The 19,360-nt window shown below is 44.8% G+C and overlaps 1 protein-coding gene across 1 annotated transcript in view; it reads left to right on the plus strand.

Annotated features, from left to right (window-relative positions):
* The window catches only part of LOC148542096 (CD109 antigen-like), a 333,340-nt gene that overhangs the window by 134,515 nt on the left and 179,465 nt on the right, over positions 1-19,360 (plus strand). The window contains exons 14-16 of the mRNA XM_088470525.1: positions 959-1,135; positions 1,719-1,871; positions 6,137-6,208. Of these exons, the coding sequence (XP_088326651.1) occupies positions 959-1,135; positions 1,719-1,871; positions 6,137-6,208 (402 nt within the window). The remainder of the gene's footprint in view (positions 1-958; positions 1,136-1,718; positions 1,872-6,136; positions 6,209-19,360) is intronic.

The raw sequence follows: 19,360 nt of genomic DNA on the forward strand, positions 1-19,360 counted from the left end.
GTCAACCTATCCAACGGGAATAGTTGAATAATCTTGGGAATTTCACAAATCACCTTAGGATATTACAGGTAGTATTGTGTGTTTGTTTACCTGATTATATATAATGCATAAAAAAATTAAATCCATTAATATAATTTACTACCGCAGGAAAGCCCTCTCTACCCCCATTATTAAATGTAGCTGTTATTTTTATTATAATTATATGTTTAAAATGATTGCCAACCCAAGCTGTATAGGGAAAAAAAGACAAAAATGAAGGTAGCGCTAGTATTTACAGATCCTATAGGTATCGCTTTTAGAGGAAGGAAAAAAGGGGGCTCACCCTCCCTGATAGATATAGTGGACAACACATGTAGTCCAAAAATTAAATCCAAGCAGGGGGCGATCAGTTGAAAAGTTTGCCGGCAAACTAAAGGGTACCTGATAAACTGCAGTATAACGTCCAGGTCCCCCTCCACTACCAAAGGAAACTTCCTGGATATTGATCCTGAATAGGGACCAGAATAATTCGCTATTTAGCGTGTCTGCATCCCCCTTTTTTATTCTATTTTATTTTATTTTATTTCTCTACTCTATATGTTAGTATGTCCTACAGTTCTATGTTATTTGTTACGTGTTGTAAGTCAGTGTTTTTTAAAATAGCATGATCAATAAACCTGCATTATAATTATCACTGCTTATTTCATTTATTTAGTATCTATAGGATGCGCTAGAGGTTTTTCTTTTAACCACCCCAAGCTGTAGCCTGCTTACTGTATACTGTGCTATATAGTACCTACAGTACGGTATGTGTAAAAGATGCAAGAGGAGTTTAATAATGTTACTATTGAATAATTGTCCTTTAAACAATGTTTTACTGTAAAGGAAAGCTAATGAGCCAATACAAGTCTCTTGAACATATTAGGACATCTAACATGCTATTTTATATTTTTTTCTGGAATTTTTGTTTGTTTGGTAGGTTGTCTCCCGAGGTCAGATTGTTAATGTTGGTAGAGAAAAATCTACGTCTCTAACACTGAATCCTAAGAGCTCATGGACTCCTGAGGCATGCTTAATTGTTTATCATGTGATGATGAATGGCACAATTATAAATGATTTTACAACCCTCTCTATTCAACCCAACTTTGAAAACAAGGTAATTTATTATTATCATAGGTTTTTTTCCTGTCATTTTCTTTCATTACCTACTTTAGCAATGGTATTGGGTATCACAACTGTTTGCTGTTTATAATGTTTGCTGAGATGTTAGACCAGCGAGAGTGAGGACAATGGCACGTGTTACTGACTTGGTACTAAGGACAAGACTAGATTATAATTATTAGATGTAGAAGGATGGACTCAATTTACATCACTATACTTATTACTCTAATTTAGTTCCCTCTTCTATGCATTTCATTAATATACATCATACCATTATTAGTGATAGTGTGGGGTACTCAGAAAGATGTCAGATACCATTACATGATATTATAATATACACCATCAGTAGAAATGGGATATCAAATATGTTTTGTAGGTATAAGGTGAAACCCATTTCTAGCATGAAGGGGCAAGAAAAATGGCTCTGTGTAATATACTATAGTTGTACATTATCAGTTAACTGAATTGTATTATAAGATCCACTATTTTAATTCTTTCTTTTTATTGTTAAATCCATTTTTCACTGACTATCTGCAAATTCTCCAAACTCTACCACCCATAAATAATTTTATTTGTAGATTTCCATTTCATGGAACAAAGCACAAGCCAATCCATCTGACAAAGTGTCACTTATGATCAATGTGACTGAACCAAATTCACTGGTTGGACTTTCAGTCATAGATAAAAGTGTGAAGTTACTGGGAGATAGGCAAGAAATGACCATAAAACGTGTGAGTAAATATTCCTTTCCATAAATATCACTGTCATTATTTTTATATTTACACGACTGGTCTTTATTACACAAACTCTATGCACAACCTTCATTCTAAAGAGCAGAGATGTCTGGCTATACTCTTGTGCTTGATAAGATTACTAAACATCGTTTATATGTAATGTCATATATATTTTAGTATAAAATCTACAAAAAGTATTAGCAGCCACCAGATAGATCCATGAACATACTGTATACAGCAGATGTACAAGGCCCTGTTGTGGGCCATTGTTTTGCACTAATAAATAGGTGGTCATTATAAATGCTTAACATACACATATATAGGGAGACATTGGCCCTCATTCAGAGCCGTTCGCTATTTGCGGTCGTTCGTTTAAAAACAAGGGGTGGCTATTCAAATGATCCGTACGCACATTGCAGTCTGTTCACACCTCTAAGTCTGAACGAACGAGCAAAACATACGCTCGTTTATTTGTTAAAAACGCCCCCTGGCCGCTCGCACCATACGTCATGTCCGCTATTTATTAGATTAATCGAGTACATCGACCAGCGTATGAACTGCTCGCTATTCTTGTGGTTGGTGTTTGCTACCACAAATTTGCGAGCAGTTCTGGCTCTAAAATAACCCAGTGACGTGGTCATTGACGCTGCTGTTTTAAATATACACACCCATAAAACGCCCGTTTTGACCTTTAAGCACGCCTGCGTTCGGATCTCCACTCCCCATTTTCAAGCACCTTCCCTTGTTACCACCCACATACGCCTCATTCTGTCACTCAAAATAGCAGGCACTCGCTATATAGCGTACAAACGATTTTCGGCCGCACTGACTGGTTCGCGCATGCGTACTAAAAAGCGTACGCATGCGCAGATGTGCAAACATCGCTCGGAACGAGCGTACTGCCGCTAACGAGCGGCTCTGAATGAGGGCCATTATCAGCAATCATATACATATAATAACATTGTTAATCATATATATCTTGTCCAACCATTTCAAATTCGGTAGCCAGCCTACCAAAGCTTTATGCAAAAACTCTTAAAAATGTATTGCAAAATATTGATATTAAGAAATAGCAACATCATAGTGATCTGAACCAATTGGAGAATTATGGGGAACTGAACAGCTGTAAGAAGTATCCCTTGAAAAAGTACATTTTTCAAGGTATATATCATATATAATCCCTTTAAAATCTATGTTCCTGATAAGCGCAGTCAAAGCTGGAGGGTTGCATACTTCTGGCCTCCGTGCTACAACTACTTCCATTGAGGGACAACATGTTACAGCCATTACCACCCTTGACCACATTTCCAAGGACCCTTACCCTCTAAACGTTTACTGTTCAGTTTCACTGTAAGATTCTTTGTAATGCTTCATACAGTAGCTTGTCAGATCCAGCACACACCTGCACCGCGATGATGTGTTATGTGCATGACTGCAGGCGGTCTTAACCTTCTATACTGCACCAACAACGCTCCCCTCCACCACATTCCCTGGAGCCTGTTCTTTTCAAAGCATACAGTGCCTTGCAAAAGTATTCACCCCCCTTGGCTTATTACCTTTTTTGTTACATTACAACCTGTAATTTATTTTATCTGAATTTTATGTGATGGATCTGCACCAAATAGTCTAATTTGGTGAAGTGAAATGAGAAAAAAATATATAAAAAAGAATCTTTATAAATAAAATTCAGAAATTGGCATGTGCATATGTAATCACCCCCTTTGCTATGAAGCCCCTAAAAAGTTCTGGTGCAATTAATTACCTTCAAAAGTCACATAATTAGTGAAATGAAGTCCACCTGTGTGAAATCTAAGTGTCACATGATCTGTCAGTGTAAACACACCTTTTCTGAAAGGCCCCAGAGGCTGCAACACCACTAAGCAAGAGGCATCACACCATGAAGACCAAGGAGCTCTCCAAACAAGTCAGGGACAAAGTTGTTGAGAAGTACAATTCTGGGTTGGGTTATAAAAAAATATCCAAATCTTTGATGATCCCCCGGAGCACCATCAAATCCATCATCATCAAATGGAAAGAACATGGTACCACAACAAACCTGCCAAGAGAGGGCCACCCACCAAAACTCACAGACCGGGTAAGGAGGGCATTAATCAGAGAGGCAGCACAGAGACCAAAGGTAACTCTGAAGGAGCTGCAGAATTCCACAGCATAGACTGGTGTATCTGTGCATGTGACCACAATAAGCCGTACACTCCATAGAGCTGGGCTTTATGGAAGAGTGGCCAGATAAAATCCATTACTTAGTGAGAAAAATAAGACGATACGATTTGAGTTTGCCAAAAGGCATGTGGGCGACTCCCCAAATGGATGGATGAAGGTGCTCTGGTCAAATGAGACTAAAATTTAACTTTTCGGCCACCAAGGAAAACGCTATGTCTGGTGCAAACCCAACACATCCCATCACCCCAAGAACACCATCCCCACAGTGAAACATGGTGGTGGCAGCATCATGCTGTGGGTATGTTTTTCAGCAGCAGGGACTGGGAAACTGATTTGAGTCGAGGGAAAGATGGATGGTACTAAATAAAGGGATATTCTTGAGCAAAACCTATTTCAATCTGCCTGTGATTTGAGACTGGGACGGAGGTTCACCTTCCAGCAGGACAATGACCCGAAGCATACTGCTAAAGCAACACTTGAGTGGTTTAAGAGGAAACATTTAAATGTGTTGGAATGGACTAGTCAAAGCCCAGATCTCAATCCAATTGAGAATCAGTGGTCAGACTTGAAGATTGCTGTTCAAAAACGGAAACCATCCAACATGAAGGAGCTGGAGCAGTTTTGCCTTGAGGAATGGGCAAAAATCCCAGGGGCAAGATGTGGCAAGCTCATAGAGACTTATCCAAAGCGACTTGCAGCTGTAATTGCCGCAAATGGTGGCTCAACAAAGTACTGAATAGTTATGCACGCTGAAGTTTTCTGTTATGTTGTCCTAAATGTTGTTTGATTCACAATATTAAAAGAAAACACAACTTCGCAGTTGTAGGCATGTTGTGTGAATGAAATGATGCACACCTTCAAACAATCCATTTTAATTCCAGGTTGTGAGGCAACAAAACATGATGCAAAGGGGGTGAATTATTTTGCAAGGCACTGTATATACCTATAAATGCAGCTACAACTGGTGGCTAATTAAAGTCTACCAATTGGCTCCAACACGTATCAACACACATATGCAGCATCACCCAAGGCTATAACTAAGGGTGTGAGAGTGGTGCCACCCAGGGCGCAAGGCCAAGGGGGCAGAACCAAGGGCATGCAGCTTTCTAGTCTAAGCAGCAGCATGGCCTTTTCGTACAGTAGGGCTGGCCTAGACAAGGCGCATTATTGCTCTCAACTCAGACTCTCATCCTACCCCACATCTGCCTGAAATTCAATAAACAAGCAAGATTTTTATAATAGCGATACAGGAAAAGTGGGGAAGATAGAGAGATAGGGGTAGGTAAGGGTGAGACAATAAGAGACATACACAGCCACTCTTCTTCCCCAGCAAACTGGGCCCTGTGTGTTGATGTGAGTTCCTCAGGGGTACATTTGTACGCCCGAGGAAGTACAATAGCACACTTGGGACTGTAGATGCAATGCGTTGGGTGTGGAGGTTCACCTGCCTCATCCCAATTGGACGGGATGATTCCTATACATACTGTCATGATTCAAAAGAGATATTTTTGGTTTTAAATAATGTAAATAAATAATGTACATTTAAGTCTTACTGTGTAATAAATATTTCTTGTAATTTTTAAATTACTACACCATGATGGTATTAATGTTTTTTTTCCAGTTAGAATGTTGACACTCCAATTTTAGCCTAACCCTAAACCTAATTGCAGCCTAACCCTATGGATAATCCTAAATTCATGTGTCAGCATTTTGACTGTCGATATTCATAATGTCAACATTTTTGATATGTCGACATTCTGAACATGTCGTTATCCTGAATGTTGACATGCTGACAACATCCTCAGTCATGGGATCTTTCTGTTCATTGCTAGTGAATACTGTACATTTAAGAGATTGTCTTTTTCAGGGCTAACCTGCAACATGAAACACCATTTGAGACAGTATGGTATAAATAAATGCATCAATGAAAGATGAATTTTGTAATTCTAATACTTGTCTATTAAGTTAAGTTACAGTATACAACCTTATTTTCTTTCAAATCCCCTAATGCAGCAACACATCTATTATGCCAAAACATGGTGTTTCTTATGCAAAATTATATATTTACTTATTTGTCCCAGGTATCAGATGAACTGAGAGATTACAGCACAACCAGTCCAGAATTTATCACTAATTCAGGCCATGTTTTTGAGGTAATATGTTTTCAATATGTAATATTAAAATGATTATTCAATATAATGTTTAAAGCTGAAAATTATTTACTGCAGTATATTAGGGCTCATGATAATGGAATTTGCCTAAACAGTTATTTAAGTGGTCATGGACTCCCACAGCTAAAGAGACACAGCAAGCACTTTACAAAATCAAATTGTTTAAATGATAACTTCATGAAGGAGGTCATCTTTTAGGTATACTGTATTAGGCAGACCACAGCAACATGACTCTCCAAAGTAATTTTAGCCACCCCTACCCAGGATAGTTAGTACATGTGGAATGGCCACATTCCACATCTCACCCAAATGTATAGATTTTAGGACTGTGCAAAAACTGTATGTATGGCACCAGTCCTCAATCAGGCACAACATAAATGAGGCCCCATAGTTTTAGATTTGTTTATCAGACATAAACAAAATACATATGAAATACCGCCAGCCGCATGGTTCGATTCCCGGCAGCGCCTGGCCGACCAAAGCAGAGTTCACGGCAGCGGAAGGCCAACAGCGCTGGAAATCCCGATCGTCAATAGGTAAGTACTGACTAACCTAACCCCCTAACCCTAACCGTCATTAGGGGTGCCTAACCCTAACCTCCCCCCCAAGTGCCTAACCCTAATCCCCCCTCTAAGTGCCTAACCCTAACCCCCCCTTCCCCGCTGCCTAAACCTAAGTGCCTAACCCTAAGCCCCCCCCCCGGGGGTGCCTAACCCTAACTCTCCCTACCCTAACCCTCCCGGGGGGGTGCCTGACCCTAAGTCCCCCCCGGGTGCCCTAAACCTATCCCCCCCACCCCCCCCGCGGCTGTCCGCCCGTGGCGCCAGGCATCCCTTCGATCGGGGAAATGTCAGGCATCTACATCTAGCAGCCGGCTTCCCGATTGTATACCATCTGTGTCACCCCTGTCTGTCTGCCTCTCCCCTTTAGAATGTAAGCTCTCACAAGCACGGCCCTCTTCCCTCATGTGCTTCTCCTTCGTTTACTTACATACTGGAAGGTGCATATATATTGGGACATTGACAGAATTTTCATATTTTGGCCTCTATTCACCACCACAATGGCTTTGAAATGAAACAAACAAGATGTGCTTTAACTGCAGACTTTTAGATTTAATTTGAGGGTAATTACATCCAAATCAGGTGAACGGTGTAGGAATTACAATGGTTTCTATTTGTGCCTCCCACTTTTTAAGGGGCCAAAAGTAATGGGACAAACTAAACAATCCTAAATCCAACTTTCACTTTTTAATACTTTGTTGCAAATCATTTGCAGGCAATTACAGCCTGAAGTCTGGAACGCATAGACATCACCAGACACTGGGTTTCATCCCTGGTGATGCTCTGCCAGGCCTCTACTGCAAATGTCTTCAGTTCCTGCTTGTTCTTGGCCAAGTCAATCCCCTGACCTGAATCCGATTGAGCATGCATTTCACTTGATGAAGACAAAACTGAAGGGAAAATGCCTGTTTGTTGTACTGACCAGGGCCATCTTCCTAATGCATGTTCCTTAGGCTACTCGCAGAGTCGGGCTCACCCTGTGTCAGTGCATTGTGAGAAACGCTACACAGCCTATGGCTGACTCACAGTCCACCTCTCAAAAGAATCCTCTGCAATTGGTGCTTAGTTCCCTACCCCAAAAGAAATCCCCTCCTGTCAGTCCCATCTGTCTGTGGAAGGAAGGGCAATAGACAGTCACGCAGCCAGGGCCAGCGCTACCATTAGGCAGCTTTAGACAGTTGCCTAGAGCGCCAGCCCCTGGAGGGCGCCGCAGAGTCCATCAAACAAAATAAAATAATTATGTCACTGAAAGAAACATCTTCTTTTACAAGGAGCTGGTGGCGGCTGCCTGTCTAATCTGCAGCAGCAGCCGCTGTCCAGGCTACGCTAACCCTACACATGACCACACTAGTCGCTGCCAGTGCTAGGTCTCTGTTGCAGCCACCAGCACCTGGGCTATCAGTGCTGATGTAGCAGCGCTAGTGCCTGCCCTTGTGCTCTATCAGGGTGGCATCTGAGGGAGACAAGTGAGGGGACGCAGCTCTGGATTTTTCTACAAGACCTTACTGAGAAACGGAGCCTGATGCTAGCACATCCCCTGCATCCCCACTGACAGCCCCCCGATCCTCAACCTCCTCTCTTGCTCATGCCGGGGGGTTTCTGAGTTCCCCCCCCCCACTTGACGGAACATTTCCCACTGACATCAGCAGAAGGAGTGGCAAAACGGCAAACCCCGTCCCCATATTACCTGTGAATTGCGGCATTAGCATTACATCGCGAGGTGGCTAATGATGCAAGGTGCCCCCATTAGCAACCTGCAGCAACTGCTGCATCAATAGTGTAAGTATGTTGTGTACTGTGTAATTACTGTATGTGTATCTATGTGTACAGTAAGTATGTGTTATTGTGTGTACATAGTGAATGAGTTAGTGTTTATATATGTCCATGTACTGTATGTGGTATTGTATATATGTGTCAGAGTGTGTATACACTGTATGTGTTAGTGTATAATTTGTTAATGTGTATGTGTTAGTGTGTGAATATGTGTGTGTGTATATATATATATATATTAGGGGTGAGCGGGTTCGGATTTCTGAAATCCGAACCCCCCCGAGCCCCCCGGATCCGAGGCCGGTCCGAGTCAGGCTCGACTTTTCCCGCCTGACTCGGATCTGAAATCGAGACAAAATGTCATGATCCCGCCTTCCGGGTCTCGCAGGTTTTGGATCCTATATAAGGTACCCGCGTCGGCGCCATTTTCTCACTCGGCTGTGGACAGTGAAGAGTTAGGGCTGGCTGTGTAGTGTAGTGTAGTATAGTGCAGTGTTGTGCTGTGCTGCGCTGTGCTGCTGTTGTCCATAGGGGCTGTGTCCACTCCTTTAAAGTCCATAGGGGCTGGCTGGACTGTGTTGTGCAGTCAGTTGTCCATAGGGGCTGTGTCCACTCCAAAGTCCTGTACAGTGTCCCAGTCCTAAAGGGGTGCTGTAGTGTTGTCGAGGGGGTGCTCTGTCCATCAGGGGTGCTCCCCCCAAGTGCAAAAAAAAAATATATTTTTTCTGTGTTTGTGAATTGTGTGCACTGTGGCTGCACGTGCATCAACAAAGGAGCAGCGCCAAGCGTGCGCCTGTGTCCCATAAGTAAAAGGACGGCTGGATTGACCGCTAAAGGGTGCTGTAACCCCCAAAGGGCACTCCAAACAAAATAAAAATTTTTTTTCTGTGTTTGTGAATTGTGTGCACTGTGGCTGCACGTACATCAACAAAGGAGCAGCGCCAAGCGTGCGCCTGTGTCCCATAAGTAAAAGGCCACCTGGCTTGTCCGTTAAAGGGTGCTGTAACCCCCAAAGGGCACTCCAAACAAAATAAAAAAATATATATTTTGTGTTTGTGAATTGTGTGCGCAGTAGCCGCACGTGCATCAACAAAGTAGTGCCAAGCGTGCGCTTGTGTTCCATAAATAAAGGGCCGGCTGGATTGACCGCTAAAGGGTGCTGTAACCCCCAAAGGGCACTCCAAGCAAAATTAAAAAAATGTTTCTGTGTTTGTGAATTGTGTGCACTGTGGCTGCACGTGCATCAACAAAGGAGCAGCGCCAAGCGTGCGCCTGTGTCCCATAAGTAAAAGGCCGGCTGGCTTGTCTGTTAAAGGGCGCTGTAACCCCCAAAGGGCACTCCAAACAAAATAAAAATATATTTTTTTTTGTGTTTGTGAATTGTGTGAGCAGTAGCCGCACGTGCATCAACAAAGTAGTGCCAAGCATGCGCCTGTGTCCCATAAATAAAGGGCCGGCTGGCTTGTCCGTTAAAGGGTGCTGTAACCCCCAAAGGGCACTCCAAACAAAATAAAAAATTTTTTTCTGTGTTTGTGAATTGTGTGCACTGTGGCTGCACGTGCATCAACAAAGGAGCAACGCCAAGCGTGCGCCTGTGTCCCATAATTAAAAGGCCGGCTGGCTTGTCCGTTAAAGGGTGCTGTGACCCCCAAAGGGCACTCCAAACAAAATAAAAAAATATTTTCTGTATTTGTGAATTGTGTGGGCTGTAGCTGCATGTGCATCAACAATGGAGCAGCGCCAAGCGTGCGCCTGTGTCCCATAAGTAAAGGGCCGGCTGGCTCATTTCTTAAAGGGTGGTGTAACCCACAAAGTGCACTAGTCTTCAACAAAAATAAAAAATAATTTTCTGTGTTTGTGTGCGCCTTAGCCGCACGTATATATCAATATAACATAAATGGAGGACCAAACTTTCTCCGATAAAAATAAAATAGGGAAAGATCAAGAACCACTTCCTTCTAGTGCTGAAGCTGCTGCCACTAGTCATGATATAGACGATAACATGCCATCAACGTCGTCTGCCAAGGTCGATGCCCAATGTCATAGTAGAGGGCACATACAATCCCAAATGACAAAGTTCAGGAAAATTACCTTGAAAAAAACATTTAAATCATCTGAAGAGAAACGTAAACTTGCCAATATGCCATTTACGACACGGAGTGGCAAGGAACGGCTAAGGTCTTTCCCTATGTTCATGACTAGTGGTTCAGCTTCACATGACGATGGAAGCCCTCCTCCCGCTAAAAAAATCAAACGAGTTAAGCTGGCAAAAGCACAGCGAAGAACTGTGCGTTCTAAGAAGATATCACAAATCCCCAAGGAGAGTCCAAGTGTGGTGGCGGTTGTGATGCCTGACCTTCCCAGCACTGGACGGGAAGAAATGGCTCTTTCCAGCATTTGCACGCCCCCTGCAAGTGCTGAAAGGAGCACCCACAGTCCACTTGCTGATATGCAAATTGAAGATGTCACTGTTGAAGTACAACAGGATGAGGATACTGGTGTAGCTTGCACTGAGGAGGAAGTTGGCGAGGAGGATTCTGATGGTGATGTGGTTTGTTTAAATCAGGCTCTGGGGGAAACAGTTGTTGTCCGTGGGATAAAAAAGCCCATCACGGTCATGCCTGGGCAGAAGACCAAACATTCCACCTCTTTGGTCTGGCATTATTTCTATCCAAATCCGGACAACAACTGTCTTGCCATATGTAACATATGTAAAGGTGAAATAAGTAGGGGTAGGGACGTTAACCACCTAGGAACATCCTCCCTTATACGCACCTGCAGCGCGTTCATAAAAAGTTACTGTCAAGTTCAGAAACTTTGGCTAAGACCGTAAGCAGTCCAGGGACACCTAAATCCCTTTTTCCTGTTTTATCCAAGGAATCGGTGGATGAGGAGGATGAGGACGACATCTTGCCTCCGTAGAGCCAGTTTGTGCAGGGACACATTAATTGCCAGCTTGTTTTGTGGGGACCCAAACGAACCAATCATTTCAGCCACAGTCATGTGGCAGACCATGGCGCTGAAATGATTGGTTTGTAAAAGTGTGCATGTCCTATTTATACAACATAAGGATGGGTGGGAGGGCCCAAGGACAATTCCATCTTGCACCTCTTTTTTTTCTTTGCAGTATCTACTGTTTGGGGCCTAGTTTTTCAAACTGCCATCCTGTCTGCCACTGCAGTGTCACTCCTAGATGGCCCACGTGTTTGTGCCGCCCACTCGTGTCGCTTAGCATAGTCATCCAGCTATCTCGGTGCAATCTTTTGGCCATAAAAACAATATTGTGAGGTGTTCAGAATAGACTGGAAATGAGTGGAAATGAAGGTTATTGAGGTTAATAATTGCATAGGAGCAGAAAAACCCACAAATTCTGTGATTTAAGCTATTTTTATGCTTTTTTTCAAAAAGATACAGATCCAAAATACAAAACCCAGAACCCAAAACACGGAAGGGTGGTTTTGGCAAAACCAATCCAGATCCAAAACACGAAGAAAGATCCAGATCCAAACACAAAACACGAAAAGTGTCCGGTGCACACCCCTAATATATATTAGGGGTGTGCACCGGCCACTTTTCTTGCTTTGTGTTTTGTGTTGTGCCCTTATGTTGTATAAACAGGACATGCACACTTTAACAAAGCAACCATTTCAGCGCCAGGGTCTGCCACACAACTGTGGCTGAAATGATTGGTTCGTTTGGGCCCCCACAAAACAAGCTGGCAATTAATCTGTCCCTGCACAAACTGGCTCTACGGAGGCAAGATGTCGTCCTCATCCTCCTCATCCACCGATTCCTCACCCTCTTCAGTGTTGTGTACATCCTCATCCTCACAGAGTATTAACTCGTCCCCACTGGAATCCACCACCACAGGTCCCTCTGTACGTTCTGGAGGCTGGTCACCCTGGAAGAGTTGATAATTCATTTTTATGAACATCATCTTCTCCACATTTTGTGGAAGCAACCTCCTACGCCTTTCGCTGACAAGGTTCCCGGCTGCACTAAACACTCTTTCGGAGTACACACTGGAGGGGGGCAACTCAGGTAAAAGAGAGCCAGTTTGTACAGGGGCCTCCAAATTGCCTCTTTTTCCTGCCAGTACAGGTATGGACTGTCTGACTTGGATGCTGTCACCGATGTAATCCCCGACCATTCTGTTAATGGTGACAGTATCATATGTAGTGACAGTAGACATGTCAGAAATTGTTGCCAGGTCCTTCAGTCCGGACCAGATGTCCAAACTTGGTCCTGCCTGCCCTGCATCACCGCCAGTGGGTTCCTTAGGATACCTAAGTTTTTTCCTGGCAGCCCCAGTTGCAGGAGAAAATGAAGAAGGAGCTGTTGATGTGTCACGTTCCACTTCAGCTGACAGTGTTTTCACCAGCAGGTCTTTGCACCTCTGCAGGCTTGTGTCGGCCGGAAAGAGAGACACCACATAGGCTTTAAACCTAGGATCGAGCACGGTGGCCATAATGTAGTGGTCTGATTTCAACAGATTGACCACCCTGGAATCCTGGCAAAGCGAATGAAGGGCTTCATCCACAAGTCCCACATGCCGAGCGGAATCGCTCCGTCTTAGCTCCTCCTTCACATTCTCCAGCTGCTTCTGCAAAAGCCTGATGAGGGGAATGACCTGACTCAAGCTGGCAGTGTCTGAACTGACTTCACGTGTGGCAAGTTCGAAGGGCTGGAGAACCTTGCACAACACGGAAATCATTCTCCACTGCGCTTGAGTCAGGTGCATACCCCCTCCTTTGCCTATGTCATAGGTGGATGTATAGGCTTGAATGGCCTTTTGCTGCTCCTCCATCCTCTGAAGCATATAGAGGGTTGAGTTCCACCGCGTCACAACCACTTGCTTCAGGTGATGGCGGGGCAGGTTCAAGAGTGCTGGCACTCCAGTCTTCGGCACGCAGTCGCTGAGTGGCGAAAGTGGGCAGAAATTTTTCGGGCCACCCAAAGCGTCTCCTGCACGCCCCTGTCGCTTTTCAGAAAATTCTGCACCACCAAGTTTATTGTGTGAGCAAAACATGGGACGTGCTGGAATTTGCCCAGATGTAATGCCCGCACAATATTGGTGGCGTTGTCAGAAATCCCCAGGAGAGTCTAAGTGGGGTAAGCCACTGGGCGATGATTTCCCTCAGTTTCTCTAAGAGGTTGTCGGCGGTGTGCCTCTTACTGAAACCGGTGATACACAGCGTAGCCTGCTTTGGAACGAGCTGGCATTTCTGAGATGCTGCTACTGGTGACGCTGCTGCTTTTGCTGCGTAAGGTGATACATCTACCCAGTGGGGTGTCACAGTCATATAGTCCTTAGTCTGCCCTTTTCCACTTGTCCACATGTCCGTGGTTAAGTGGACATTGGGTACAACGGCATTTTTCAGGATACTGAGGACACTTTTTCTGACGTTTCTGTACAGTCTCGGTATCGCCTGCCTAGTGAAGTGGAACCTAGACGGGATTTGGAACCGGGGACACACTACCTCCATCAATTGTCTAAATCCCACTGCACTAATGGCGGATACCGGACGCACGTCTAACACCAACATAGCAGTCAAGGCCTCAGTTATACGTTTTGCTTCAGGATGACTGCTGTCGTACTTCATCCTCCTCGCTAAGGACTGTTGGAGGGTCAATTGTTTAGTAAAAGTAGTGGTGTTCCTACTTCCTTTCTGGGATGATGAACGACTCCCAGCAGCAGCAACAGCAGCAGCGGCAGCAGGAGGCGTAGCAATGCAGGATCCTCCGGAGGAATCCCGGATAGGAGAGTCAGTCATGCCAGTAACATGGCCTGCAGGACTACTTCCGATCCTGACTAAGGAGGAAATTGATGAGGAGGGAGTTGATGGTGTGGTTTGCAGGCGCTTGGATACAACAGGACAATGGGATTTAGGTGTCCCTGGACTGCTTACGGTCTTAGCCAAAGTTTCTGAACTTGACAGTAACTTTTTATGAACGCGCTGCAGGTGCGTATAAGGGAGGATGTTCCTAGGTGGTTAACGTCCCTACCCCTACTTATTTCACCTTTACATATGGTACATATGGCAAGACAGTTGTTGTCCGGATTTGGATAGAAATATTGCCAGACCAAAGAGGTGGAATGTTTGGTCTTCTGCCCAGGCATGACCGTGATGGGCTTTTTCATCCCACGGACAACAACTGTCTCCCCCGGAGCCTGATTTAAACAAACCACATCACCATCAGAATCCTCCTCGCCAACTTCCTCCTCAGTGCCAGCTACACCAGTATCCTCATCCTGTTGTACTTCAACAGTGACATCTTCAATTTGCATATCAGCAAGTGGACTGTGGGTGCTCCTTTCAGCACTTGCAGGGGGCGTGCAAATGATGGAAAGAGCCACCCCTTCCCGTCCAGTGCTGGGAAGGTCAGGCATCGCAACCGCCCCCACACTTGGACTCTCCTTGGGTATTTGTGATATCTTCTTAGAACGCACAGTTCTTTGCTGTGCTTTTGCCAGCTTAACTCGTTTGATTTTTTAGCGGGAGGAGGGCTTCCATCGTCATGTGAAGCTGAACCACTAGTCATGAACATACTAGTCATACTAGTATGACACACACTAGTCATAGGGAAAGACCTTAGCCGTTCCTTGCCACTCCGTGTCATAAATGGCATATTGGCAAGTTTACGTTTCTCTTCAGATGATTTAAATGTTTTTTTTAAGGTCATTTTCCTGAACTTTGTCATTTGGGATTGTATGTGGCCTCTACTATGACATTGGGCATCGGCCTTGGCAGACGACGTTGATGGCATGTTATCGTCTATGTCATGACTAGTGGCAGCAGCTTCAGCACTAGGAGGAAGTGGTTCTTGATCTTTCCCTATTTTATTTTTATCGGAGAAAGTTTGGTCCTCCATTTATGTTATATCGATTTGATATATACGTGCGGCTAAGGCGCACACAAACACAGAAAATATTTTTTTATTTTTGCTTGAGAGTAGTGCACTTTGTGGGTTACACCACCCTTTAAGAAATGAGCCAGCCGGCTCTTTACTTATGGGACACAGGCGCATACTTGGCGCTGCTCCTTTGTTGATACACGTGCAGCCACAGTGCACACAATTCACAAACACAGAAAATATTTTTTTATTTTGTTTGGAGTGCCCTTTGGGGGTTACAGCACCCTTTAACGGTCAAGCCAGCTGGCCCTTTACTTATGACACAGGCGCACGCTTGGCACTGCTCCTTTGTTGATGCATGTGCGGCTACTGCGCACACAATTCACAAACACAGAGAATATTTTTTTATTTTGTTTGGAGTGTACTTTGGGGGTTACAGCACCCTTTAACGGACAAGCCAGCCGGCCCTTTACTAATGGGACACAGGCGCACGCTTGGCGCTGCTCCTTTGTTGATGCACCTGCAGCCATAGTGCACACAATTCACAAACACAGAAAAAAAATATTTTTTTTGCACTTGGGGGAGCACCCCTGATGGACAGAGCAACCCCTGGACAACACTACAGCACCCCTTTAGGACTGGGACACTGCACAGGACTTTGGAGTGGACACAGCCCCTATGGACAACTGACTGCACAACACAGTCCAGCCAGCCCCTATGGACTTTGAAGGAGTGGACACAGCCCCTATGGACAACAGCAGCGCAGCACAGCACAACACTACACTGCACTAAACTACACTACACTACACAGCCCAGCCAGCCCTAACTCCCACCCTCCCTCTTCACTGTCCACAGCCGAGTGAGAAAATGGCACCGACGCGGGTACCTTATATAGGATCCAAAACCCGAGAGACCTGGAAGGCGGGATGATGACATTTTGCCTCGATTTCAGATCCGAGTCAGGCGGGAAAAGTCGAGCCTGACTTGGATTGGCCACGGATCGGGGGGGCTCGGGGGGGTTCGGATTTCAGAAATCCGAACCCGCTCACCCCTAATATATATACATATTATAAAGTCCTACATTTGCCCCTGGCCTCCCTGTGTCAGCAACCCACCCTGTCCTCTCGCAGTCCATCTCTGCTGCCTGCATGCACCTTGTCTCCCCCACTCACTCATCTCTGTCCCACCCCACCTTACTCCCCAGTAGCACTGCGCCTCAACCTATCTCCATGGAAGAGCCTGGACATCCCCACCTCCAAGTGAGATTATGTCTGTGTCCCTCTTTCACAAGTGCTATGCGCATGGCACACACGTAACCTGCTTATGTGTTTAACCTCTTTTGGGGGGAACAGGGGTGGTAGAGTGAAGTTTTGCCTAGGGCACCAAGAAACCTTGCACCGGCTCTGCACACAGCTGGAGGTAAGGAGGAAGAACAATCACAGCATAACCTGCACTACAGCTAATCATGCCTCTTGTAACAGAGCACTGTTCCTCCACAACAAATCACACACCTCAGCACAGCATTTTACCTCCTCCTAGCCAATTGACAGTGCTACGTCTCTCAAGCACACCACAGTGGGACCTCTGTGGAAAGAAGAAGTTACAGCATCCCCGTCTTTTCTGTGGTGTGGCTCAGTCCAACATAAATATTTGTCTCTTAATGCGGGAGACTTGTGCACAGCTTGATAGCATTCTGTAATAGGAGGAGGGAAGGATCAACACGGACCCAGTGAGTGCAGTTTGTTCCAGAGTGATCATCAGTTCATAAAGAGTATTCATCATTGGTATATGAACAAAAGATCAATATCTTATGTATTTTTAATTCTGTCCCAGCTAAATTGAAGCTGCCATTAATTATTTGAATCTGAAAGAACACATTGGTGGAGCCCATGAAATACTAGGGTTCCGCCAAAGAGTAGTTTTGTTGATAGTCTTCATTCTTTTATGTACTGACAATACCTTTTGGCAAAACAAAGCAAAAATGAAGTCACGAGCCAAGGGAACATGCAAAGTCTGAAAAGGACATGCAGCCAAGATCAGTGTCTGCCAGTTGATTTGGGCTAATTATGCAGTTTAATCTCTTTTGGTGAATAGAGAGGTAGTTCAGCCAGGATGAACATGGAGGAACTGTAATCCCATGCATACATTTGGCAAATGAAAAACATGCACTACACAGAAAGCAGTAATAGAATACAAGTGCTGCTGCTTTTGGAAAATATTGTACTATTACAAACTGAGTAAAAAATGCAGCTGAACATATGGGTAACATTTTCCACCAAAAAAATATTTCATTATTAATCTTCACCTGAACCTTTGATGTAGAAAAATGGCTTTTGTGGTGTAATACTTGTAGTGGATCAGCTATGGACCAGCATAGTTGGACTAAAGGAACATATATATGGAATATTTACATGTTTCTGGGCCTGATTAATTACGCATCGCAACTGCGATTACGCACGCAGTCAGCTGATTGTTGCAGTCTGCACATATGTATGCATCACAGTGCGGGTACGTGAACCAGCCATTGCCATCGGGACTGCAATCGCAGTGACTACGCAGACCCATTGCAGAGTAATTGACAGGAAGTGCCGTTTGTGGGAGGTGACGAGCGGGTTGTTGGCGAAATGCAGGCGTGCCAGTGCATTTAAATGCTGTTACAGGGTGCGTGCATATATTATCCACTGCGATGCCTTATGCAGCTTGTGTACTCATAGCGTGCGACGAGGTTAGCAATTCCTGAGTAAGGTCCTTATATTAAGCTGCGACGTCATAGCGATCGCAGGGGATTAGCATACTATCGCAGTGAGACTGCATGCATAATCGCTATTGCAATCTCAGGTGCGATCCGTAATGAATCAGGCCTTCTGTCCACAATTACTATTGCATTTGTGAGGGCTGCTGTATTTTATAATTTATATGTAAATACCTCCTGTTAGTAGTTATGTGCTTTACTTTAAATTGCATTTTGTTTGCTTGTTTGTACATTTTTTCAACTTACTGTATACTTCAGGTTTACAAGGGTTAAATGTTGTCAATGTTACAATGGTGTAGTATTTGTAAGTTAGATTCCTCAGGTGAAACATGTGAAATCTTTATTCACAAGATGTTGTCATATGTCAGACCATCATTACACTCTGTAGCAGCAATATATACAGAAGCTGTTTTGATGCAGCTGAGCATCCAAGCCACACTGCGCATGTGTCCTTAGTCCAAGATGAGATTGAGATGCATGGTCTCAGAAATGTCTTGAAAATGTATTGGGAGTTCCTGGGTGGTGATTGAGAGGTGAGAGCAGAGCCGGATTAAGGGGGGGCTCATGGGGCACCTCACCTCGCCCCCCCAGCTCTTATGGGATTCCTTAGGCCATTGATTACAGCTGCAGTGTAGCAGGGCTGCACATCGAGCTGTATGAGGCTGAAAGGGTGGTGGAGTCGGTACAGGGGGCGGGGCTACATGGCACTCAGTCAGTACAAGTGGCGGATCTAGACTTTACTTTTAGGGGGGGCGGCTTAAGAATTAATAACGACTCCTCCACTCTCTATTCATTACAAAGGCTCCCCCCAGCCCATCATGTGCACCAGACCCTCTACCCCAACCCCACTGATATACTCCATAAACACAGACTGACAGCAATCTTCTGTAAAAGTGACAGGCAGGACCAGACCCCCCACCCAATAAAAAATTGTCGCACAAAGGCTCCCCCCAGCCCCACATGTACACCTGATCCCGCAAACCCCACTGATATGCTCCACAAACATATACTCACAGCACTCTCTCTTCTAAAATCGTGACATGCAGAAGGCTCGACCACATTGTCAGCCCACACAGCCCAGTATCATCATAATAGTGGCCGCCTCGTTGGATTCCCAGTGCCCACTGCGCAACCTTGCGCATGGAAGGAGGACAGCGGGGGCCAGCCGCGGAAGAGGTTATTACCTCAGTCGGAAAC

This window comes from Taudactylus pleione, unplaced genomic scaffold (assembly GCF_031769625.1).
Source record: "Taudactylus pleione unplaced genomic scaffold, aTauple2 ptg000015l, whole genome shotgun sequence".
NCBI lineage: Eukaryota > Metazoa > Chordata > Amphibia > Anura > Myobatrachidae > Taudactylus > Taudactylus pleione.